We start from the raw sequence: 25,728 nt of genomic DNA on the forward strand, positions 1-25,728 counted from the left end.
CGTCTGCAAACTTAATGATGGTGTTGGAGTCGTGCCTGACCATGTAGTCGTGGGTTAACAGGGAGTACAGGAGGGGACTGAGCACGCACCCCTGGGGAGCTCCAGTGTTGAGGATCAGCATGGCAGATGTGTTCCTACCTACCAACACCACCTGGGGGCGGCCCATCAGGAAGTCCAGGATCCAGTTGCAGAGGGAGGTGTTTAGTCCCAGGAAAGGGCCATGTGGAGTGCAAACGAGATGCATCATCTGTGGATCTGTTTGGGCAGTATGCAAATTGGAGTGGGTTTCTGGGATAATGGTGTTGATGTGACCCATGAACAACCTTTCAAAGCACTTCATGGCTAAGGACATGAGGTCTGTAGTCATTACGCAGGTTGCCTTTGTGTTCTTGGGCACAGGGACAATGGTGTTCTGCTTGAAGCATGTTGGTATTACAGACTCAATCAGGGACATGTTGAAAATGTCAGTGAAGACACCTGCCATTTGGTCAGCACATGCCCGGAACACACGTCCTGGTAATCCATCTGGCCCCGCAGCCTTGTGAATGTTGACCTGTTTAAAGGTCTTACTCACGTCGTCTACGGAGAGCGTGATCACACAGTTGTCCGGAACAGCTGATGCTCTCATGCATGCCGAAGCGAGCATAGAAGTGATTTAGCTCGTCTGGTAGACTCGTGTCACTGGGCAGCTCGCGGATGTGCTTCCCTTTGTAGTCTGTAATAGTTAGCAAGCCCTGCCATATCCGACGAGCGTCGGAGCTGGTGAAGTATGATTCAATCTTAGCCCTGTATTGACACTTGGCCTGTTTGATGGTTTGTCGCAGGGTTAGAGTCCCGCACCTTGAAAGCGTCAGCTCTACCCTGTAGCTCAGTGCGAATGTTGCCTGTAATCCATGGCTTCTGGTTGGGGTATGTATGTACAGTCACTGTGGGGATGACGTCCTCAATGCACTTATTGATAAAGCCAGTGACTGATGTGGTGTATTCCTCAATGTCATCGGAAGAATCCCAGAACATGTTCCAGTCTGTGATAGCAACAGTCCTGTAGTTTAGCATCTGCCTCATCTGACCATTTTTTTATAGACCGAGTCACTGGTGCGTCCTGCTTTAATTTTAGCTTGTAAGCCGGAATCAGGAGGATAGAGTTGTGGTTGGATTTACCAAATGGAGGGCGAGGGAGAGCTTTGTACGCGTCTCCGTGTGTGGAGTACAGGTGATCTAGAATGTTTTACCCTCTGATGGCACATTTAACATGTTGATAGAGATTTGTTGGAACTGATTTAAGTTTCCCTGCATTAAAGTCTCCGGCCACTAGTAGCGCCGCCTCTGGGTGAGTGGTTTCCTGTTTGCTTATTTCCTTATACAGCTGACTGAGTGCGGTCTTAGTGCCAGCATCTGTTTGTGGTGGTAAATAAACAGCCATGAAAAGTATAGTTGAGAACTCTAGGCAATTAGTGTGGCCTGCAATTTATCACAATATACTCTACTTCAGGCGAACAAAATCTAGAGACTTCCTTAGATTTCGTGCACCAGCTGTTGTTTACAAATATGCACATACCCCCCTCGTCTTACCGGAGGGCGCTGTTCTATACTGCCGGTGCAGCGTGTATCCTGTAAGCTGAATATCCATGTTTTATGAATATCCACAATTCCGTGAAACTTAGGATATTACAGTTTTTGATGTCCCGTTGGTAGGATATTCGTGATCGTACCTCGTCTAGTTTATTGTCCAATGATTGCACGTTGTTGAGTAATATTGATGGTAACGGCAGCATTCCGAGTTGCCTTCTGCGGGTCTGGACGAAGTATCCGGCTCTTCTTCCTCTGCATCTCTTCCTTTTGCGAATAATTGGGATTTCTGCCCTGTGGGGTGTTTGGAGAATATTTTGTGAGTTCTGCTTGTTGTTGTTGTTGTTTTTGTTGCTGAAAAAATCTTTGTCTAATCCGAGGTGAGTGATCGCTTATGTACAAAATAATTTACAAATATCGCAAACAAAATCCACATAATAGCTCAATTGGTTAGGAGACCGTAAAACGACGGCCATCTCCTCCGGCGCCATTTGGTTGAAAAGTTGGTCAAATCAACAATGCATTGAGAACTTTCATTTCATTTATGTGCAATAAAGTTTCAAAAAGATCTTTGTGGACACAACATTCAACTGGTATTTGATGGTGACTAAGCACTTGCTCATCCTTCCCTTTACTTGTCATGCTTTGCTCCCTCGCTTCAGTTCTGGCTTTCATTCCGCTTGCTCAGCTGAGACCTGTTGTCTTCTTCAGTTCTCTCTCTCTCTCTCTCTCTCTCTCTCGCTCTCTCTATCTCCCTCTACCCACACATTGTCTATCTATATCTTTCTTTCTCTTTTTCTCTCCCTCGTTCTCACTGTCCCCACCCACTCTCTCTTCATCCTCTTCATCCCCCCACCTGTTTTCTCTCTTTCCCTCTCCCTCACTCACTCTCTGGCCTTGTTGACTGTCTTCATTTTGTGCCATCTTAACCTTACCTAACCTCTTGCACTCGTTTTTCGACCAGCAATTAAATGACTCCCCCTTACACCCCGGCACTGCTGCTAACTTACTTTATTGTACTTTCAGAAGGCTTGCCTCAACCTGAGCTGTTGCCATACTGCTAACACCATGAGCTGAGAGCGATGCCAAAGTTCTTTGATGAAAGGATTAATGCAGCAGAGCTAAGAGTTTGATATTGCTATTGGCTCTGTTGTAGACAGGCAGATTGGAGCACGAACCAACACACACAATCAACTTTGTGTAAGCAGTGTTATGGCCCTGAAAAGCACTATGTAATGTGGTAACCATGGAGAGCTGATAGTTTGTGTGACCTCTTCTCACCTCTCCACTGTTATAGCTGATGTGTGCTGACCTTTCTGGGGCAAAATGGATCCTGGGCCATGGCATCAACCAGGTTACACATTGGCAGTGGATGAGGTGAGTTGCCTCCATATAATGTCAAGTGTTAAATCTTTGAGCACCTGGGAAAGTACTACATCAATTCAATCAATTTGTATTATTATTTTACTTACATAGTAGTTGTTTTTCCTGCGCCATTGTGACCAAGGAAAGAGGTGATGTGATTCTCGTAGAAGTCCACACTAAGTCCATCCACAGCAAGCTTTTTTCCCGTTTTATAGATCTTCACAAGGTTCCTGATTGAGACTCCTGCTTTCATATTGGGTGGTGGCTTTTCCAAATAATCTTTAAAATAAATAACACAAAAAAAGAGATGATCCTGCTTCAGACAAATGTCACGTGTCTTTAAATGCATGTATAGATGGTAAATAATACATTGCATACATGAAATTAGATGTTTATATATATATAATTTAATTAATTAATTAATAATTAAATATATACATAATTAAATATATACGCACACACACACAGTATATAAATATACTGAACAAAAATATAAACGCAAAATGCAACGATTCAAACGATTTTACTGAGCTACAGCTTGTTTAAGGAAATCAGTCAATTGAAATACATTCATTAGGACCTATATGGATTTCACATGACTGGGCAGGACCGCACCACCCATTGGGAAGCCAGGCCCAGCCAATCAGAATCCGTTTTCCCCCATAAAAAGGGCTTTATTACAGACAGAAATTCTCCTCAGTTTCAATTGCTGTCCAAGTGGCTGGTCTCAGACAATCCTGCAGGTGAAGAATCCATATGTGGAGGTCCTAGGCTGCCATGGTTACACGTGGTCTGCAGTTGTGAGGCCGGTTGGACGTACTGCCAAATTCTCTAAAACAATGGTGGAGACGGCTTATGGTAGAGAAATGAATATTCAATACTTTGGCAACAGCTCTGTTGGACATTCCTGCAGTCAGCATGACAATTGCATGCACCCTTAAAATTTGAGACAACTGTAGCTTTGTGTTGTGTGACAAAACTGCACATTCTAGAGTGGTCTTTAATTGTCCCAAGCACAATGTGTACCTGTGTAATGATCATAATGTTCAATCAGCTACTTGATATGCCACACCTGTCAGGTGTATGGATTATCTTGGCAAAGGATAAATGTTCACTAACAGGGATGCAAACAAATGTGTGCATGAAATTTGAGAGAGATACGCTTTTTGTGCATATGGAACAATTTGGGGATCTTTTATTTCAGCTCATGAAACATGGGATGTAAACATAATTTCCAAATCATGGTAATTAATATGGAGTTGTTCCCCCTTTGCTGCTATACCAGCCTTCACTCTTTTGGGAAGCTTTTCCACTAGATGTTGGAACATTGCTGCGGGGACCTTCTTCCATTCAGCCTCAAGAGCATTAGTGAGGTTCGGCACTGATGTTGGGCGTTTAGGCCTGGCTCGCAGTTGTCATTCCAATTCATTCCAAATGTGTTTGATAGGGTTGAGGTCAGGGCTCTCTGCAGACCAGTCAAGTTCTTCCACACCAATCTCGACAAACTATTTGAAAAACTATTTCTATATGAACCTCTCTTTGTGCACGGGGGCATTGTCATGCTGAAACAGGAAATGGCCTTACCCAAACTGTTGCCACAAAGTTGGAAGCATAGAATGGTCTAGAACATCATTGTATGCTGTAGTGTTAAGACTACCCTTCACTGGAACTAAGGGGCCTAGCCCGAACCATGACAAACAGCCCCAGACCATTATTCCTCCTCCACCAAACTTTATAGTTGGCACTATGCATTCGGGTAGGTAGCTTTCTCCTAGCATACGCCAAACACAGATTTGTCTGTCGGACTGACAGATGGTAAAGCGTGATTAAATCACTCCTGAGAACGTGTTTCCAATTGTGGCGACTCCAATGGCGGTGAGCTTTACACCACTCCAGCCGACACTTGGTTATCTTAGGCTTGTGTGTGGCTGCTCGGCCATGGAAACCGATTTCATGTGCTGACGTTGCTTTTAGAGGCAGTTTGGAACTTGGTAGTAAGTGTCGCAACTGAGGACAAACTATTTAAACTGCTACGCACTTCAGCACTCAGCGGTCCCGTAGTGGGCTTGTATGGCCTACCGCTTTGCGGCTGAGCCATTGTTGCTCCTAAATCTTGTTTCAAATACACAATAACAGCACTTACACTGACTGGGGCAGCTCTAGCAGGGCAGACATTTGTTGAACTCACTTGTTGTAAAGGTGGCATCCTATGAAGGTGCCATGTTGAAAGTCACTGAGCTCTTCGGTAGGGACATTCTACTGCCAAAGTTTTTCTATGGAGATTGCATGACACCTGTCAGCAACGGGTGTGGCTGAAATAGTCAAATCCACTAATTTGAAGGGGTGTCCATATATTTTTCTATATATATATATATAGTGTATATTGTCGCTGAAAACCTAATCTCCAAAATATTTACTTTTCAAGAAATGGAAAATATGCCATTTTCCCATTAACGAACACACAATTATTAAACTTTTACAACTATTTTGAATACATTTTCTTGGTCATAGAGTCATGAAATGTTCAGAGCACATTGAGGGGAGTTACTGGTATCAGTAAATCATTTATTTTTGTTGCAAAATGGAGTAACAAAGTTTTCATCAGACAGCGACGGTATGCCATTTAGCAGACACTTTAACCATGTTTGATTCATGCCCTCAGAAAAGCTACCTCAAAGTATATTCCACACAAGATCTACTCACAGCCAAAATCTATGTTCTACACAAAATCTACCCACAGCTGAATAATTATATTCCCTTCATGAGATAAAAAAGGTGTCTGCTATTACAACAAAAGATCAGTTATATGAAATACATTTTACAGATGCTGTGTGACACTGTCACGTCCTGACCTTAGTGCCTTGACAGCTGTCAATCGTTTTTTCTATCTCTATTTTGGTTTGGTCAGGGCGTGAGTTGGGGTGGGCATTCTATGTTTTTTCATTCTATGTTTTGTTCTGTGTGTTGTATTTCTATGTGTTTGGCCTGGTATGGTTCCCAATCAGAGGCAGCTGTCAATCGTTGTCTCTGATTGAGAACCATACTTAATTAGCCTGTTCCCACCTGTGTTTGTGGGTAGTTGCTTTCTCTTTTGTGTTTTTCACCTTACAGGACTGTTTTGTGTCGTTCACTATCTTTGTTGTTTTTTTGTCATTCAGTGTTCAGTTTATTTAATTAAATTTACTATGAACACTTACCACGCTGCGTGTTGGTCCGTCGATTCCTATTCCTCATCAGACGAAGGTTCGAATCGGTTTTAGTTATACCGTGTGTCACATTTCCTCTTGGTTAGAGGCTACCCCTTTCTGTTGTTCCCACAACCGGTGTGAAACTCACTTTGGTCACAGATATAGGCAAAAATAAGAGCAGATTCATGCAGGGTAGTAATGACGTCTTTACTACCCTGCATGAATCTGCTCTTATTTTTGCCTAAAAAACACAAGTTGTTTAACTAGCTAACGTTAACAGGCTGGCTCATTAGCTAATGTTAGTTGAGTCTCTACTTTTATCCAATGTAAAAAATGTTGTTGCCGCATAAGACCAAATCCAGGTGTTGAGTCACATTTCGCCTATTCCAGAACGCATACTGGTATTTGAATATAGCATGAGAAAAGGGAATCCGGACACAATGTGGACATGGTGGGCACGTTCAAATTTCAGTGTAAACGCATGATGACTCCGGAATTCCACTCCATGATCAGAATACGAAACGGCCTAGACACGGCCAATAAAACTACATTGCACCTCCCTCGATCAAATGTTAATTAGCAGTCATTTACTAACGAGGCTTTGACATTCCCGAGCTCAACCTTGTTTTTCCCCCAGCATTATCTGTCTATTATCTAACACAAAATCAAGGTGCCAACAATCAGGAGTCTAAAGTTATAATGAACTTGGCTTATTGAGGTTGCATTCTGTCTGTGATGGGAATGACCTGTGTTAAACCAGACAAATAAATAACTTATGTAAATGCCTGAGTGTGGGTGTGTTTGTGCACAGGTGTTTGTGTGAATACCACTGGCTACTATACCATTGTATTCCATGGGATCCTTGAACTGACTAGGGTCAGCGTTGGGCACCGCAGACATCCCGCACCAATAGGAGGCCATGAAAGGGAAGGACCATGGCTTGGCTATTCCATATTGGCCTGTTATCAAGAGTGGAGGAACATCATTCACATTTTATTAACAGCTTGAGGGATGACACTTTGCAGTGCATGTTTCCATCCAGCTAGACTGGCACAAATCCCCCTCTTATTTTAATTAGAGAAGATGAGATTAATATATTATGGCAGTCTGCTGGGATATTCGATTTGTTTTCTGGTTATTGACCAACAACAACACATACACGAAGAGTGTATCAATTCTGTGTACTCTGTGGATTCAGTAATTACAATATAACGTACATTTGGTCTATAAAACAGTTTAACCCCCAACGTCAGAGTACTATAGCATCACACGGGTGGAATGTGTTCCATTTATGTACATTATGTTCATGTCAGTGGGACATATGTTACTTATCGACTGCACTTTATCCACTAACTGATGTCATTATGAACAGCACTCGCAGAGCATGGTGTCCATATTAGGACATTCACACCTTAATGGAAGTTGTGTCACAGTCACTTGGAGTTGGAGAGTCCTAATATGGACACCGTACTGTGAGCATTACGTTATAGGGTGACGTGAATCCTGGGAGACGCGGATACAGGGTCAGTTTTTCCCCACAGACGGTTTACGATTGGGGGAGGGGAAGCCGATCCTAGATCTGTACCTAGGGGAAACTTCACTCCGGAGTGTGCATTATTGATGGCTTTCTCATGAATGAGTTACCTGGGAAGACGTTCTCGATGTACCACGTGAGCAGCCAGTAGATGAGGGCGTCGATGAGCATCATGATGATGGACACGATGAAACTGTACCGATCTCCCTCAGGATTTTGGGCAATGTTACTCCACTGGATACCGATGCCCTGCTCCTCATACTTGGCGAAGTTCTCACAGCCATACCCGAAGGCCACACACGACAGCAAACTCTGGAAATGGATGCAGTTTTGATCTGATTGGTTATTATCCAAGACTGGATGTCGGGCTTCATGTCAGATCATCATTATCACCTTCAATATTCGTGAGGCAGAGCATGTCAGGAACCTTATGGCAAAAAAAAGAGGACTTGTACCAGATATGCAACACTGTCATTGAATTATACACAACATTAGGAGCACATGCTCTTTTAGACTGACCAGGTGAATCCAGGTGAAAGCCAACATCCCTTATTGAGGTCATTTGTTAAATCCACTTCAAATCAGTGTAGATGAAGGGGAGGAGACAGGTTAAAGAATGATGTTTAAGCATTGAGACATGGATTGTATATGTGTGCCATTCAGAGGTTGAATGGGCAAGACAAAATATTTAAGTGCCTTTGAACGGGGTATGGTAGTAGGTGCCAGGCACACTGGTCTGAGTGTGAAGAACTGCAACGCTGCTGGGTTTTTCACGCTCAACCGTTTCCTGTGTGCATCAAGAATGGTCCGCCACCCAAAGGACATCCAGCCAACTTGACACAACAGTCATTTTGGAAGCATTAATGTCAACATGGACCAGCATCCCTGTGGAACGCTTCCGACAACTTGTAGAATCCATGCCCCAACGAATTGAGGCTGTTCTGAGGGCAAAGGGGGGTGAAACTCAATATTAGGAAGGTGTTCTTAATGTTTTGTACCCTCAGTGTATCGTGTGATTTTTCAATTGAGCCTTTGACTAGGATCAGTGCCTACCCTAGCTATGGGAAACCATGGTCGTGTTCAATAGGGCTAATTGTAGGAAAAACCTCTTGCAACAGTATCTGTATTCTACTTGGAAACATTCCATCCTTTTTTAAAATGCTTCAAAAACATATTTGATACAGTAGGATATTGCTAGGAAATGACAAATGGTGCTTTGCCCACAGCCGATCACTCTCTTCTGCCGTATTGCCTGCCAGCTGTTTGGGCATGCTTCATTTACCCCAAGTGTTTAAGCCCAGGCAGATGCCACAAACACTTAATAAAGCCTTGTAGACCAACACATGATGTACAACAGCACCAAAAAAAAACATTGTAAATGTTGGCCCTCTTCTGTCGCATCGAACACCCGCCAACTGCCAATGTCTGTAATTGAATGACATTCTGAATGAGTGACAATAGGGGAAGTTATGACCCTACTGCGACACCCGAGGTCTGACCTGAACGCTGTCCGCAGTCTCTACATGCAAAGCCACTGGCACCCATTCAGCTGTCCCCCTGAGTCCGAGCTCGGACACGTTCGACTGCCAAACAATTGGCAGCCAATCATGGTACAAAGGGTGATGCAGGGGAGCAAGTGACCCCTCCCTGACCTTTCAGTGACAGGCTGACAGAGTGACGGTGCAGCTAATCTGACTTTGAGAAGGGCAAAAGCCCCAGAAACAAACAGACCATCCACTATGAAACACATCAACACGAAAATAGAGGCCACAACACATTATTACTGTCCTTGTGATATCACACACACAGCTAATATCTCTGCAGAGGCTAAATCCTCAAATCACAACAGTCATTAATATGAATGCAAATTATTTGCCATTATTAAAATGCATTGTATGAATATGATATCAAAGACAATAGTGTGAGTTGTGTGTGTTTCTCTCTGTGAGTGTGTGTGTGCCTGGAAACGGTGTACTTTATTCTATGTTGGGTGATGAAAATACATCCCTCTTATAAATAAACTACAGGGATGGACTGGAAGTCAACACGGTCAGAGGAACATTGTTCATGCAAATGAGAGGAGTAGCCCATCCGTCTCAACAGGGGGAGTGGAGGAATGAAATCTCAATGCCAAGGGCAAAACTGCACAAAGGTACTTTCACAAAAAAGCACGGAATACATTAAAAGTCGTGTTTTTTCCTCCCCTCTACATACACAAGATATGACACACACCTAGGAAGAAATAAGGGAGATGCCACAAGGATTATTGGCAACTTTTCCACACAAAAACACGGGAAGTTGAAATGGTTTGGCATGGGCCCTCAAATACAGCTGCAACATTGAGAGCATCTTGACTGGCAGCATCACTGCTTGGTATGACAACAGCACTACTCTCGATCGCATGGCGCTATAGAGGGTGGGGCGGACAGCCCAGTACATCACTGGTGCCTGCCATCCAGGACCTCTTTATCAGGCGGTGTGAAAGGAAGGGCCAGAAAATTATTAGACTACAGCCACCCAAACCGTAGACTGTTCTTTATGCTTCCGCACGGCTATCAGTATTGGTGCATCAAGTCTGACACCAACAGGCTCCTGAACAGCTTCTATCCCCAAGCCATAAGACAGCTAAAGAGTCAACAGAATGGCTACATTAACTATCTGAGGTGACCTTTGTATTATACTGTTCCACGTTCTCTACGCACACTCACATGACTCTACACACTCACGCACACTGACACTCCAACACACACATAACATGCACACACATTTATAGTCACTCTACACACACACATACAATCATAATTTACGCTGCTGCTACTCTGTTTATCGTATATCCTGATGCTTAGTCACATTACCTCTATACATGCCTACCTCCATCACTCCAGTATGACTGCACATTGTAAATACTGCACTGGAACTGACCCTGTATAAAGCTTCTTACTTTCTTGTTTTTTCTTGTTTTTGTTCGCCCTTATGTTATTTTAGTGCTACTGTACAGTTATATTGATTACTGCATTGTTGGGTTGGAGCTTACAAGAAAGGCATTTCACTGTAATTGTGCACAAAACATTAAAACTTGAAAGTGAACATAATAAAAAAACCTGAAAACACTTTTCAGAGAGAAGATCAGTGTCGTTGAGTTGGCATTACTTGTTTGAATGGGTTTAAAGGAAATAGAGTATACCGGCGTGAAAAGATAAACACAGGTGCCAGAGTAGGCTATTTTTTGAGGCCGCGGCTAAATATTTCAATTTTCAGAAACAAGGAATCACAGTTCTACTTTAAAGTCTCGAAAGATGTGTCTCCGCGGCAATGAAGATTACGAACGGCTGTGTCTTTGTCTCTGCAGAACAGACAGCTCCATGACAAATGATCCTACACAGAGCAGAAAGGTCACTCAGAAAGGCTACAATAAAAGCATGTATATGCTATTTATCTTTTCATTACAAAACTTCCCCATGGGTTTATTCGGTCTCAGTTATCCTCTTTCTCAAGTATGTGCATTATAAAGACTTGAGTTACACAGTATGAGTGAGTGCTTGTAGGGGTGACTGGGGTTTGTTGTAACAGTGCTTATTACCAGTGGTGTGGACATGAGTCACATGTCTTGGACTTGAGTCGAACTCCAGACTTGAGATTGGACTTGATATCAGTCACCGGCTTCATCAATAAGTGCATCGATGGTGTAGTCCCCACAGTGACCGTATGTACATACCCAAACCATAAGTCATGGATTACAGGCAACATCCACACTGAGCTAAAAGGAAGAGCTGCCACTTTCAAGGAGCAGGAGCATGTGGTAGGGCTTGCAAACTATTACGGGCTACAAAGGGAAGCTCAGCCGCGGGCTGCCCAGTGACACAAGCCTACCATACGAGCTAAATGACTTCTATAAGCGCTTCGAGGAAAGCAACACTGAAGCATGCATGAGAGCACCAGCTGTTCCAGACGATTACCAGGATGTGTACTCAAAGCATGCGTGGACCAACTGGCAAGTGTCTTCAATTACATTTTTAACCTCTCCCTGACCGAGTCTGTAATAACCACATGTTTCAAACAGATCACCATAGTCCTTGTGCCCAGGAAAGCGAAGGTAACCTCCCTAAATGATTACTGCCCCATAGCACTCACGTCGGTAGCCATGAAATGCTTTGAAAGGCTGTTCAAGGCTCACATCAATAGCATCCTCCCGGATACCCTAGACCCACTCTAATTCGCATACCGCCCCAGCAGATCCACAGATGACGCAATCTCAATCACACTCCACACGGTCCTTTCCCTCCTGAACAAAAGGAACATCTATGTGAAAATGATGTTTATTGACAACAGCTCAGCATTCAGCACCATAGTGCCCACAAAGCTCATCACAAAGCTAAGGGCCCTGGGACTGGGCATCTCCCTCTGCAACTGGATCCTGGACTTCCTGATGGGCCACCCCCAGGTGGTAAGGGTAGGCAAGAACACATCTGCCACACTAATCCTCAACACTGGGGCCCCTCATGGGTGCGTGCTTAGTCCCCTCCTGTACTCCCTGTTCACCCACGACTGCGTGGCCAAGCATGACTCCAACACCATCATTAAGTTGGCTGACGACAGTGGAAGGCCTGATCACTGACAACGATGAGACAGCCTATAGGGAGGAGGTCAGAGACCTGGCAGTGTGATGCCAGGACAACAACCTCTCGCTCAATGTGAGCAAGACAAAGGAGCTCATGGACTATAGGAAAAGGAGGGCCGAACAGGCCCCCATTAACGTTGTAGGGGCTGAAGTGGAGCGAGTGGTATGGTATGGCAACTGCTCGGCATCTGTCCATAAAGGTGCTACAGAGGGTAATGCATACACCCAATACATCACTGGGGGACAAGCTTCCTGACATCCAGGACCTATATACTAGGCGGTGTTAGAGGAAGGCCCAAAAAATTGTCAAAGACTCCAGTCACCCAAGTCATAGATTCTTCTCTCTGCTGCCTCACAGCAATCGGTACCGGAGTGCCAAATCTAGGATCAAAAGGCTCCTTAACAGCTTCTACCTCCAAGCCATATGATTTCTGAACAATTAATCAAATTTCCTCTCATACTATTTACATTTACCGCCATCCTGCTTTGTTTTTACACTACTGCTACTCGCTGTTTATTATCTATGCATAGTCACTTTACCAATTATCTCGACTAACCTGTACCCCCACACATTGACTTGGTACTGGTGTCCCCTGTATATAGCCTCATTCTTATTATGTAATTTTCTTGTGTTACTTTTTTGATATATAATTTTTTTAAACTTTCGTTTATTCAGTAAATATTTATTTTACTGCATTCTTGAACTGTTGGTTAATGGCTTGTAAGTAAGCATTTCACTGTAAGGTCTACACGCGTTGTATTCAATGCATGTGACAAATACAATTTGATTTGATTTGTAGGCTATACGTACAAAAGAAAAACCACTAAATTGGTGTCCCGGTCGCGGCCGGCTATGACACCTGACGCCTAAAGCACGGCGATGCAGTGCCTTAGAACACAGCACTACTCGGGAGGCAGTTTATAACAGTTAAATTGTTGTATTCTTGTTTCTCCTCGTTGTTAGTTAGTAAACTTAGCTAGCAGCTAACATGCTGGATGGCCAATAATAAAATTTTGAAATGCATCCACAGTCATAATCATAACCAATGTCAATATCAATGCCAATTGTGTTACATAGCAAGCTAGTAGAAGTATTTACACTTGCTGTTGTTACACTTTTGCCAAAAAGTTACATAACAATTTAGCATGTGCCAGGCTAACTAGCTAGCCAATTCCAGTCATGTGCTAACATTTGCTGGTAAACCTAGCTTTAGGTGGCTGGTTGTAACATTACAGCTTGCTGTTTAGTAGCCATATCTACGACTAAAAAGAGAAGAGGTAGGGCCTCCCGAGTGGTGCAGTGATCTAAGGCACTGCATCGCCTTTATTTAATCAGGTAGGCTAGTTGAGAACAAATTCTCATTTACAACTGTGACTTGGCCAAGATAAAGCAAAGCAGTGCGACACAAACAACAACACAGAGTTACACATGGAATAAACAAACATACTGTCAATAATACAATAGAAAAATCTATATACAGTGTGTGCAAATGAGGTAGGATAAGGGGGGTGAGGCAATAAATAGGCCATAGTAGCAAAATTATTACAGTATGGCAAATTGAACACTGGGGTGATAGATGTGCAGAAGATGAGTGTGCAAGTAACGATACTGGGGTGCAAAGGAGCAAAAAATAAAAATAAAATTGGATGGGTAGTTGGATGGTAGTTGGATGGGCTATGGATGTCCACTAGAGACGTGTGCCACATGGGCCACTGGAGGCCTATGGGGCGGCACACAATTTGCCCAGTGTCGTCTGGGTTAGGGGAGGGTTTGGCCGACAGGGATGTTCCTGTCCCATCACGCACTTGTGACTCCTGTGGCATGCCGGGCACAGTGCACGCTCACATGGTCGCCAGGTGTACTATGTTTCCTCCAACACATTGGTGAGGCTGGCTTCTGGGTGAGGCAAGCGTTGTGTCAAGAAGCAGTGCAGCTTGACTGGGTTATGTTTACAAGGACACACTACTGTCGACCTTTGCCTCTCCCGAGTCTGTACGGGAGTTGCAGCAATGGGACAGGACTGTAACTACCAATTGGATACCATGAAAAGGGGATAATAAATAAAAAGAGAAGAGATTTTACAATCGAGATACAATTGATCTCCGATTGTAAAACCTATTCTATTTTTAGTCATAGATATGGCTACCTGTAATTGTTTAGCTAACTTAGCTAGCTTCCGGCACTTTTACTGAAACGTTGATTAACGTGCACTGTCCCTGTAAAAATAAAAATAAACTCAACTCAAACTCAACCTACCTAACTACCTAAGTTAGCAAACAGAAAAATAATTAGATTTCCCCATACTGTAACACTGTAGTATAATTGCCAGCAATACATAAATTGGGTCTCAGTAGATCAACTAAAGTTAGGCAGCTAGCTAGGTGGCTTGCAGGAAAAATAACGAACTTAGCGAGCCACCATATTTGTCATATGCCATCTTGGTGCTGTAGCTGAGTTTCTAGCTAAAACCAACTCTTTGTTTAGAATCCTCTTCGCTATATTCCAGTTGAATAATATATGGTTGAATGTCACCATGTAGCTAAAAACAATGCTCCATCTTTGAATCACGCCATTCTGGTCTGGGCAGTTCTTTCAGTTTTTCCCAAAGGATTATGTTTTTAGTATCCGCCTCCCTTTAAAAAAAGTCTGCCTTGAGGGAGAAACAGGGCCAGAGTTCGCACCACCCCAGAGTTGTAGTCTTTCAGAGACTGGAAACATGTGTCAAACTTGTATATTTAGCAATGAATCTGCTGATATGAACATCGCTGAAGACATCCAATGGCTCTATCAAACAACGACAACTATATCTAAATGCACAATAATGTACTGCATGCTCTATCAAACAACGACAACTATATCTAAATGCACAATAATGTATAATGCGATCAGTATTTTTTTTACCTTTATTTAACTAGGCAAGTCAGTTAAGAATAAATTCTTATTTTCAATGACAGCCTAGGAACAGTGGGTTACCTGCCTGTTCAGGGGCAGAACAACAGATTTGTACCTTGTCAGCTCGGGGATTTGAACTTGCAACCTTCTGGTTACTAGTCCAACACTCTAACCACTAGGCTACCCTGCCGCCCACGTATCACATCGAGCCTTTGGAAAATGCAACAAAGCAGCACTACATTTATTTTCAGATCTCACCCCCTCCATCAATAGACAGGAAGCCGTCATAGGGTGTATCATTCAGCAGCCAAAGCCCAGACCTGCCTTGCTCCTGGGCAATTACAGTATGTGTGAAACATCTCACTGACCTAGAAATTCTTCAGACACGATGAAAACACGTGTGAAATTCCCATTTAAGGAATATGTTCATTCCTTAATAAATATATTAAGAAAAGGTATTTCAAAAGAACAGAATGGGATATATTTTGTTTGAATATATACAGTGGGGTAAAGAAGTATTTAGTCAGCCACCAATTGTGTTCTCCCACATAAAAAGATGAGAGAGGCCCTTAATTTTCATCATAGGTACACTTCAACTATGACAGACAAAATAAGGAAAACAAATCCAGAAAATCACATTGTAGGATTTTTTTAATGAATTTATTTGCAAATTATGGTGGAAAATAAGTGTTTGGTCACCTACGAACAAGCAAGATTTCTGGCTCTCACAGACCTGTAACTTCTTCTTTAAGAGGCTCCTCTGTCCTCCACTCGTTACCTGTATTAATGGCACCTGTTGGAACTTGTTATCAGTATAAAAGACACCTGTGCACAACCTCAAACAGTCACACTCCAAACTCCACTATGGTCAAGACCAAAGAGCTGTCAAAGGACACCAGAAACAAAATTGTAGACCTGCACCAGGCTGGGAAGACTGAATCTGTAATAGGTAAGCAGCTTGGTTTGAATAAATCAACTGTGGGAGCAATTATTAGGAAATGGAAGAAATACAAGACCACTGATCTCCCTCGATCTGGGGCTCCACGCAAGATCTCACCCTGTGGGGTCTAAATGATCACAAGAATGGTGAGCAAAAATCCCAGAACCACACGGTGGGACCTAGTGAATGACCTGCAGAGAGCTGGGACCAAAGTAACAAAGCCTACCATCAGTAACACACTACGCCGCCAGGGACTCAAATCCTGCAGTGCCAGACGTGTCCCGCTGCTTAAGCCAGTACATGTCCAGTCCCGTCTGAAGTTTGCTAGAGAGCATTTGGATGATCCAGAAGATGATTGGGAGAATGTCATATGGTCAGATGAAACCAAAATTGAACTTTTTGGTAAAAACTCAACCTGTTGTGTTTGGAGGACAAAGAATGCTGAGTTGCATCCAAAGAACACCATACCCCTGTGAAGCATGGGGGTGGAAACATCATGCTTAGGGGCTGTTTTTCTGCAAAGGGACCAGGACGACTGATCCGTGTAAAGGAAAGAATGAATGTGGCCATGTATTGTGAGATTTTTAGTGAAAACCTCCTTCCATCAGCAAGGACATTGAAGATGAAACGTGGCTGGGTCTTTCAGCATGACAATGATCCCAACTACACCGCCCAGGCAACGAAGGAGTGGCTTCGTAAGAAGCATTTCAAGGTCCTGGAGTGGCCTAGCCAGTCTCCAGATCTCAACCCCATAGAAAATCTTTGGAGGGAGTTGAAAGTCCGTGTTTCCCAGCAACAGCCCCAAAACATCACTGCTCTAGAGGAGATCTGCATGGAGGAATGGGCCAAAATACCAGCAACAGTGTGTGAAAACCTTGTGAAGACTTACAGAAAACATTTGACCTCTGTCATTGCCAACAAATGGTATATAACAAAGTATTGAAATAAACTTTTGTTATTGACCAAATACTTGTTTTCCACCATAATTTGCAAATAAATTAATTAAATGTCCTACAATGTGATTTTCTGGATTTTTTTTCTCATTTTGTCTGTCATAGTTGAAGTGTACCTATGATGAAAATTACAGGCCTCTCTCATCTTTTTAAGTGGGAGAACTTGCACAATTGGTGGCTGACTAAATACTTTTTTGCCCCACTGTAACTGTGCTTTGAATGTTGCGAGTTCATGCGGGAAGCACATGTAATAGCAGTAATTCTCCCCCCAAAAAATAAATACAGCTCAAGGGATCATTTTTAAGAGTTGTTTGGCAAGGATATAGTGCCTTCCAAAAGTATTCACCCCCTTGGCATTTTTCCTATTTTGTTTTCTTACAACCTGGAATTAAAATAGATTTTTTTTGGGAGGGTTGTATCATTTGATTTACACAACATGCCTACTAAATACAAAATATATTTAATTGTGAAACAAACACGAAATAAGACAACTTGAGCGTGCATAACAATTCACCCCCCAAAGTCAATACTTTGTAAAACTGCTCCAGCTCCTTCAAGTTGGATGGGTTCCTGCTGGTGTACAGAAATCTTTAAGTCATACCACAGATTCTCAATTGGATTGAGGTCTGGGCTTTGACTTGGCCATTCCAAGACATTTAAATGTTTCCCCTTAAACCACTCGAGTGTAGCTTTAACGGTGTGCTTAGGGTCATTGTCCTGTTGGAAGGTGAAACTCAAAGGTCACAATCTCAAATCTCTGGAAGACTGAAATAGGTTTCCCTCAAGAATTTCACTGTATTTAGCGCCGTCCATCATTCCTTAAATTCTGACCAGTTTTCCAGTCCCTGCTGATGAAAAACATCCCCACAGCATGATGCTGCCACCACCATGGTTCACTTTGGGTATGATGTGCTCTGGGTGATGAGAAGTGTTGGGTTTGTGCCAGACATAGTGTTTTTCTTGATGGCCAAAATGCTACATTTTTGTCTCATCTGACCAGATTACCTTCTTCCATATGTTTGGGTAGTCTCCCACATGCCTTTAGGTGAACACCAAACGTGTTTGCTTATTTTTTTGGCCACCATTCCGTAAAGCCCTCTGATTAATGCCCTCCTTTCCTGATCCGTGAGTTTTGGTGGGCGGCGCTCGCTCTCCATATTCTTTCAATTTTTTAATACTGGATTTAATGGTGCTCCGTGGGATGTTCAAAGTTTCTGATACTTTTTATAACCCAAACCTGATCTGTACTTCTCCACAACTTTGTCCCTGACCTGTTTGGAGAGCTCCTTGCTCTTCATGGTGCCCCTTGCTTTGTGGTGTTGCAGACTCTAGGGCCTTTCAGAACAGGTGTGTATATATACTGAGATCATGTGACACTTAGATTGCACACAGGTGGACTTTAATTAATTATGTGACTTCTGAAGGTAATTGGTTGCACCAGATCTTATTTAGGGGCTTCATAGCAAAGGAGGTGAATACATATGCTCGCACCACTTTTTAGTTTAAATTTTTTTGGAACAAGTAATTTTTTAAATTTCACTATTTTGTGTATGTCCATTACATGAAATCCAAATACAAATCAATTTAAATTACAGAATTACAGGAAAAACACAGATGGGGTGAATACTTTTGCAAGGCAGTGTACGTGATTTGGAAACTACATAATCTGCTATTTCTGATACTATATAGATCTCAAAACAGATCACCCTCTGGTGGCTCTGGAGGAGAATTTGCAAAAGTCACTTTTTGTCACTGAGTTTTGTATCCCTGCCTCTGTATCATTTCCAGCCTCTGCTGTTCTTCATATACAATGTAACAATTGATAATATTCTCTCCCTTCAGACTATTGTCAATTTAATCTTGTCTTTAGACTAACTTTATAACTTTAAAAATGGCAAAGTCATTCAAAAAAGTACATTCGTTTTGAGTCAATATGAAGCTCTCGGCTCTTCTAGTATTAAATGGTTACATTTGTGGCTGCCTAGCCTAGCATAGCCTACTATCTCCTGGTCGCCTAGGCTAGCCTACTATCAGTGAGAGGTTGCCAAGCCTATTGTGATTATTTCTATTATATCAGCACATTATGTTCCAGTCTCATAGTCAATTAATTATAGGCCTCTTGTTTATTATGTGTAGGTATACATTTTTGCTGGCCATGCCATGAACGTATTCCTGCTTACACCACTGGACTCAACCCATTCTACTTGGGACTTGGACTTTTGTGACTTGAGACTTGCTTGTGACTCAAATAATAGTGACTTGGTCCCACTTCTGCTTATCACTCCCAATCTAGAGGGTGCTGTGTAATAATTGTAAGATTAAAATGTGTGAATTCTTTGAAAATTACCCATCCACCTGGTCAATTCATGTCAGCAATACAAAACATTGAGGTGAGGTAAATGTTTTTTAAATGTTTGAATTATGGGAGTGTACATGAAAAATGTGGTTTGTTGAATAGAGGAAATGGGGAGCTGCATCCCAAACCTATTTCTGATTTGTTAAGTCAAGCCATGTTGTAAGTAAAATTGGGAGGCAATTAGCATTGGGGGTTGGTTGGGGATGGTTATCACATGGAATGTGGGGTTGGTTGTCATTATCAACTCCATTATAACCACATTGATCAGAGCCAGAATACAATAAATCCCAAGCTCTTTTGTGCTGTTGTTGCCATAGAGACCTCCCTTCCCAGTAAACACAAACTCCTTTGGGAATATGTAGTGTGGAGACGTCGGTCCAAAGTCTAAACTGTGCTATGTGGGTTTGTTGCCTCCCTCTCTCACACACATGTTTCTGTCCCACACCCACACGTGTACATATGAATGTGCAAACACATGCATACACACGCATAAAATGCTAAAGTTTAGACATTGTTCGATCAAAGAAAAGCTATTTCTAAGACTGTGTGCTATATTGCTTAATTTCCTGTTACAAAAGGAATAAGCTGCCAGCAAACATTGCGACAACCAGCACTTTGAGATATCAGCTTATGTACGAAGGGCTATATAAATACACTTGATTTGATACTGTGTGACACAACCAACCCTGTGATGGGGCTGGTTGTCACAGGAGCACAGAGTGGAAGAAGATATGACGATAAAAAGGGTCCCTTTTTCAACCCAAGACCTTGGTCTTTCTATTAACGTTGAAAGGAGTCTTGTGAGATTTACTGGTGCTGAGAAATAACACACAAGAGTAAAACATGTAACAACCAACCCCGGTCTCCCCTACTTCTGGCAGAGAGCAGTCAGAAAATGAAAAGTAATATCACCGTGTGAACTAAACCTTAAAAGCTCAATAACTGCAACATATAGGAAATGAAACAACATGACTCAATGTTATTATTATTGTTGTCAGAGGAAATCTCCAACTTTCAGATCACAGAAAAAAGTATCGCAAATTGATTTTGTATACTGTAAGGGCTAAGGGCAATGGAGTACACGCCAAAACACACAAACTTAATGGGGAAAGTTGGGAGAGATCAATAAATAATTGGATCAAATGGCAAATACAATAACAACAGGGGGTTATTGAAGTTAACAATATAGTTCTGGTGATACATTGGCAGAGTTAAAAGGTTGAGAGAAGAATGGTTACAAGGCACATAGGAATATCATTAATAGAGCACCACTGTGGAGGTGTCATATACCCATAAAACCTAGCGGTCAAACAGGGAAAAAGTTCCAATCGTTTTTCCACCATTCATTTTCCAATGGGGGATTTTATAAACACTTAAAATAAGGGTTGTTTCGTGTAAGCTTACCCTGGTGTGATGTTTTGATAACCATGTAAATCTGTCGTAAAAAGTTACTTTTATCAATATATTTGGCTCAATTTACTCTCAGATTCAAAACGGTTTATTGGAATCAAAGTAGACATCATGCAAGACTACAAATCCCTGCAAGCTCCTGCACGTCATCTCTAGCTGACACCTTTGCTAACAGGTATTGTGTCAATTTAAAAAACTTGCACAAGACAGTTCACAGAATTGTCTATTTAAAGAAATTTTGCAAATGTTTTAATTACTACATTTAGCTAATATTAGATAGTTAATCCAGATATTATTACCTTTGCCTAAATTCAGCAATCTCGTCAAGATCATCATGGCATAATTAGCATTTCATTTTGGCGGGGTAAATACAGGTGAATATATTGCTAAAAGTCCCCTTGTCCTAGAGAGATATACACGGTTATCAAAACATCATGCCAGGGTAAGCATACACAAAACGCAGCCCTCATTTTAAGTGTTTCTCAAATCCCCTATTGGTAAATTTAAAAAACGATTGGAACCATTTCCCTGTTTGCCAGCTAGATTTTATGGGTATTACAGTGCCTGGTAAAAGTATTCAGAGAAATAAAAAACAGAAAAGTGATGCGTGCATATGTTTTCACCCCCTTTGCTATGAAGCCCCTAAATAAGATTTGGTGGAACCAATTACCTTCAGAAAACAATAAGTAGTTATATAAAGTCCACCTGTGTGCAATCTCAGTACCTGTGTGCAATCTAAGCAAGGGGCACCACCAAGCAAGCGGTACCATGAGGACCAATGAGAGCTCCAAACAGGTCAGGGACAAAGTTGTGGAGAAGTACAGATCAGGGTCGGGTTATAAAAAAATATCAGAAACTTTGAACATCCCATGGAACACCATTAAATTGATGATTAAAAAATGGAAAGAATATGGCCCCACAACAAACCTGGAGATTGGAGTATCTGTCCATAGGACCACTTTAAGTCATACACTCCACAGAGCTGGGCTTTACGGAAGAGTGGCCAGAAAAAAAGCCATTGCTTAAAGGAAAAAATAAGCAAACACGTGTTTGCCAAAAGGCATGTGAGACTCCCCAAACATATGGAAGAAGGTACTCTGGTCAGATGAGACTAAAATGTAGCTTTTTGGCCATCAAGGAAAACACTATGTCTGGCGCAAACCTAACACCTTGCATCACCCCGAGAACATCTTCCCCACAGTGAAGCATAGTGGTGACAGCATCATGCTGTGGGGATGTTTTTCATCAGCAGAGACTGGGAAACTGGTCAGAATTTAAGTGTGGATGGGTTTGCACCAGACATAGTGTTTTCCTTGATGGCCAAAAAGTAACATTTTAGTCTGAATGATGGATGGCGCTAAATACAGGGAAATTTTTGAGGGAAACCTGTTTCAGTCTTCCAGAGTTTTGAGACAGAGACGGAGGTTCGCCTTCCAGCAGGACAATGAGCCTAAGCATACTGCTAAAGCAACACTTGAGTGGTTTATTAAGGGGAAACATTTAAATGTCTTGGAATGGCCTAGTCAAAGCCCAGACCTCAATCCAATTGAGAATCTGTGGTATGACGTAAAGATTGCTGTGTACCAGTAGGAATACAATCCAAAAGATACTTGCGTGTCAGGGCAACGATCTATAGTTCAGATCATGGGGATCGCACAGTGGTTGGAAATTATCCCAGCATCTGTACTGTGTCTGTGCATGCTTGTGTGTGTGTTTTAGTAACATTGGTTATAGAGACCCACAGGGTGTGCAAGCTTTTGTTTTTTCACAACATAATTAATCAAATCATCAGTTGGTTTATTGCATCAGGTGTGCTATTTAAGCTTGGCAAGAACAAAAGCCTGCACACCATGTCTCCCATGTGCATGGTGTTTACTGTATGTTTGCAGGTAGAACCCCACAACTCTCTTGGTCAAAGTATAACCTTCCTCTCTCTTCAACACCATTACAAAATCACTTACTTAGTCTTCAATACAGTTCCAAATTCAAACCCTGGCCACTGGGTCTCTGCTGTCCATTATCGACTTGTGGTGGAAGTAACAGTACACAAGAGTAGTTCCATAGGTCCACTCACCACAGCGATTTTGACCTGGAACCCCAAGACGTCCCTCCAGGCATAGCAGAGGAGGTGCGGAAGGTAGAGGACGAAGTAGATGAGGCCCCCGCACGCCGCCGCCAGGTTGGCCTTGGAGAAGAACACGCTGATAAAGAAACACTCCATGATGGTGGCCAAGCAGAAGACCAGCATGAAAACGAAGATCACAGAGGGGTCGCTGTACTGCAGCACCTTCCCATACTGCACCGGGAAAGGGTCGGGATGAAAGTGATAATAAAAGGAGAAAGAAGAGGGAAGATACAACACTGTGACCTTGTTCGAAATACATCTTCCTTCCTCATTTTCATTAGTTAATCACAGTTATGCAAGTGATGAGTGATAGGTGAAAGCAAGGCTATTGTAGTTTGAGGATTCTTTACATAGTGGATAGATGACTACGGATAAACAATGGATATATACAGATTACTATTTTGCAGGTTTAACTTCTTCGATATAGGGGGCACTCTTTTAATTTTTGGATAAAAAACGTTCCCGTTTTAAACAAGATATTTTGTCACAAAAAGATGCTCAGCTATGCATATAATTGACAGCTTTGGAAAGAAAACACTCTGACGTTTCCAAAACTGCAAAGATATTGTCCGAGTGCCCCAGAACTAATGCTACAGGCAAAACCAAGATGAAATTTCATACAGGAAATGCCCCAGATTTTGAATGCACTGTGTTCCAATGTCTCCTTATATGGCTGTGAATGCGCCAGGAATGAGCCTGCACTTTCTGTCGTTTCGCCAAAGTGTCTGCAGCATTGTGACGTATTTGTAGGCATATCATTGGAAGATTGACCATAAGAGACTACATTTACCAGGTGTCCGCTTGGGGTCCACCGTCGAAATTATTGCGCAATCTCCAGCTGCGTCCACTTTTCCATTAGGTTCAGAGGAGAAAGGCAACTGCCACGAATGATTTATCATTGAATAGATATGTGAAAAACACCTTGAGGATTCATTCTAAACAACGTTTGCCATGTTTCTGTCGATATTATGGAGTAAATTTGGAAAAAAGTTTGGCGTTGTAATGACTGAATTTTCAGGGTTTTTCTTAGCCAAACGCGATGAACAAAACGGAGCGATTTCTCCTACACAAATAATATTTTTGGAAAAACTGAACATTTTCTATCTAACTGAGTCTCCTCATTGAAAACATCCAAAGTTCTTCAAAGGTAAATGATTTTATTTGAATGATTTTCTTGTTTTTGTGAAAATGTTGCCTGCTGAATGCTAGGCTTAATGCTATGCTAGCTATCAATACTCTTACACAAATGCTAGTGTAGCTATGGTTCAAGCATATTTTGAAAATCTGAGATGACAGTGTTGTTAACAAAAGGCTAGGCTTGTGAGCCAATATATTTATTTCATTTAATTTGCAATTTTCATGAATAGTTAACGTTGCGTTATGCTAATGAGCTTGAGGCTATGATTACGCTCCCAGATATGGGATTGCTAAACGCTAGAGGTTAATGACAAACTTACCATATTTACAGCCATGCGTAAACTAAACTACTTCCTGTTCCAACAATCAACAAACATCTGACCAATCAACAAAAAGCAAAGCAGTTGTTTGGTAGATAATCAATTACCATTACAATTCCAAACAACTGATTCACCATATTTTTAGAACTACACAACCATGATTTAGAAAACAGTAATATATCCTATAAAATAATCCTACATTGTCATGGATTTACTTTCACTAATACAAACATTTTACATGTTTGATTACTGAAAGGAAGGATGTATTTCTTTAAGTATTCCAGTGGTAGCCGCTAAACTACTCAAGTTAACACTTTGGAAGTATTGATTGCCGATGGATGTTCGAGGCATAACCATTTCTTGCGTCTAGCAGCTCGGGCAAGAGAAGGCTGTCTTAAAATGAACAAGCTTCACAGACAAAAGCAGATTGATTGCGACTGATTGTGGTGATGAACTTATTATTTGTGAAGACAGCACAAAGCGGCACAGAAATAAAGCTTTTGATTAAAATGACTCATTATTAATGATTTGACAAGCTGTAGGCAGAGTTACTCACCAGGTGTGGATAGCGTCTTATCAAGACTACTCCTAAAAATGTATCACTTATTGTACTTCTAACACAGCATCAAAATATGATTTATCATCATGTTGATGTAACGTGTCATGACGTTGGCCTGGGGGTAGGTTTATGACAGTCATAAATACCTCTTCCCCCCTTTTTCCTCTCTCTACCCTACTGATGTTACATTTGCAAACTCCTTGGTTAACATAGATATTCTGGGAACATCGGAAGGTGGGGGGGAAATTAACTATATTCTGGTAATCCGACCAATTGAACATATACGGTGGTACTTAATGAATATGATGTCAGTTCGGTTGTCATCTGAGACATTCTCATCAATGATAAGATGAAATAATCTCTACAGTGGAAAGTCTACACATCAGAGTTATCGGGTTCACATTGAATTGTTGATCAATTTAAATGTTTGAATATAAAATTATTGGTGAGGAGATGAAATGTACTTTTAGCTTCCAAATGAGAGATTTGGGTTTTCATAAGGTTAGGGCTCTGCTCAATCAGTGGGCCGCCCCTGTGAAGGGACATGGGTTATAAAACTTTTCAAACACGCCCTCCTCTCCCTTCCTATATAAAGCCTTGACGACAATATAACCTCCTGTTCAGAGGATGTGAGGACGACGGTCTGATGTCAGAATGGTTCAGATAATAACTACAGAACGAAGCCAACATCAGCGTGAGCTTTTGTTGCGAATAGTATGAACTTTGAACTCTTATTCACTACAGAAGGGATACCTAGCCAT

The 25,728-nt window shown here is 42.0% G+C and overlaps 1 protein-coding gene across 1 annotated transcript in view; it reads right to left on the reverse strand.

Annotated features, from left to right (window-relative positions):
* LOC135515515 (phospholipid-transporting ATPase ABCA1-like) overlaps positions 1 to 25,728 on the reverse strand; it is a 257,293-nt gene that overhangs the window by 172,763 nt on the left and 58,802 nt on the right. Inside the window, exons 14-17 of the mRNA XM_064939137.1 lie at positions 22,901 to 23,122; positions 7,767 to 7,968; positions 6,965 to 7,081; positions 3,042 to 3,213 (exon numbers count right to left, since the gene is read on the reverse strand). Of these exons, the coding sequence (XP_064795209.1) occupies positions 3,042 to 3,213; positions 6,965 to 7,081; positions 7,767 to 7,968; positions 22,901 to 23,122 (713 nt within the window). The remainder of the gene's footprint in view (positions 1 to 3,041; positions 3,214 to 6,964; positions 7,082 to 7,766; positions 7,969 to 22,900; positions 23,123 to 25,728) is intronic.

Source organism: Oncorhynchus masou, chromosome 27 (assembly GCF_036934945.1).
Source record: "Oncorhynchus masou masou isolate Uvic2021 chromosome 27, UVic_Omas_1.1, whole genome shotgun sequence".
NCBI lineage: Eukaryota > Metazoa > Chordata > Actinopteri > Salmoniformes > Salmonidae > Oncorhynchus > Oncorhynchus masou.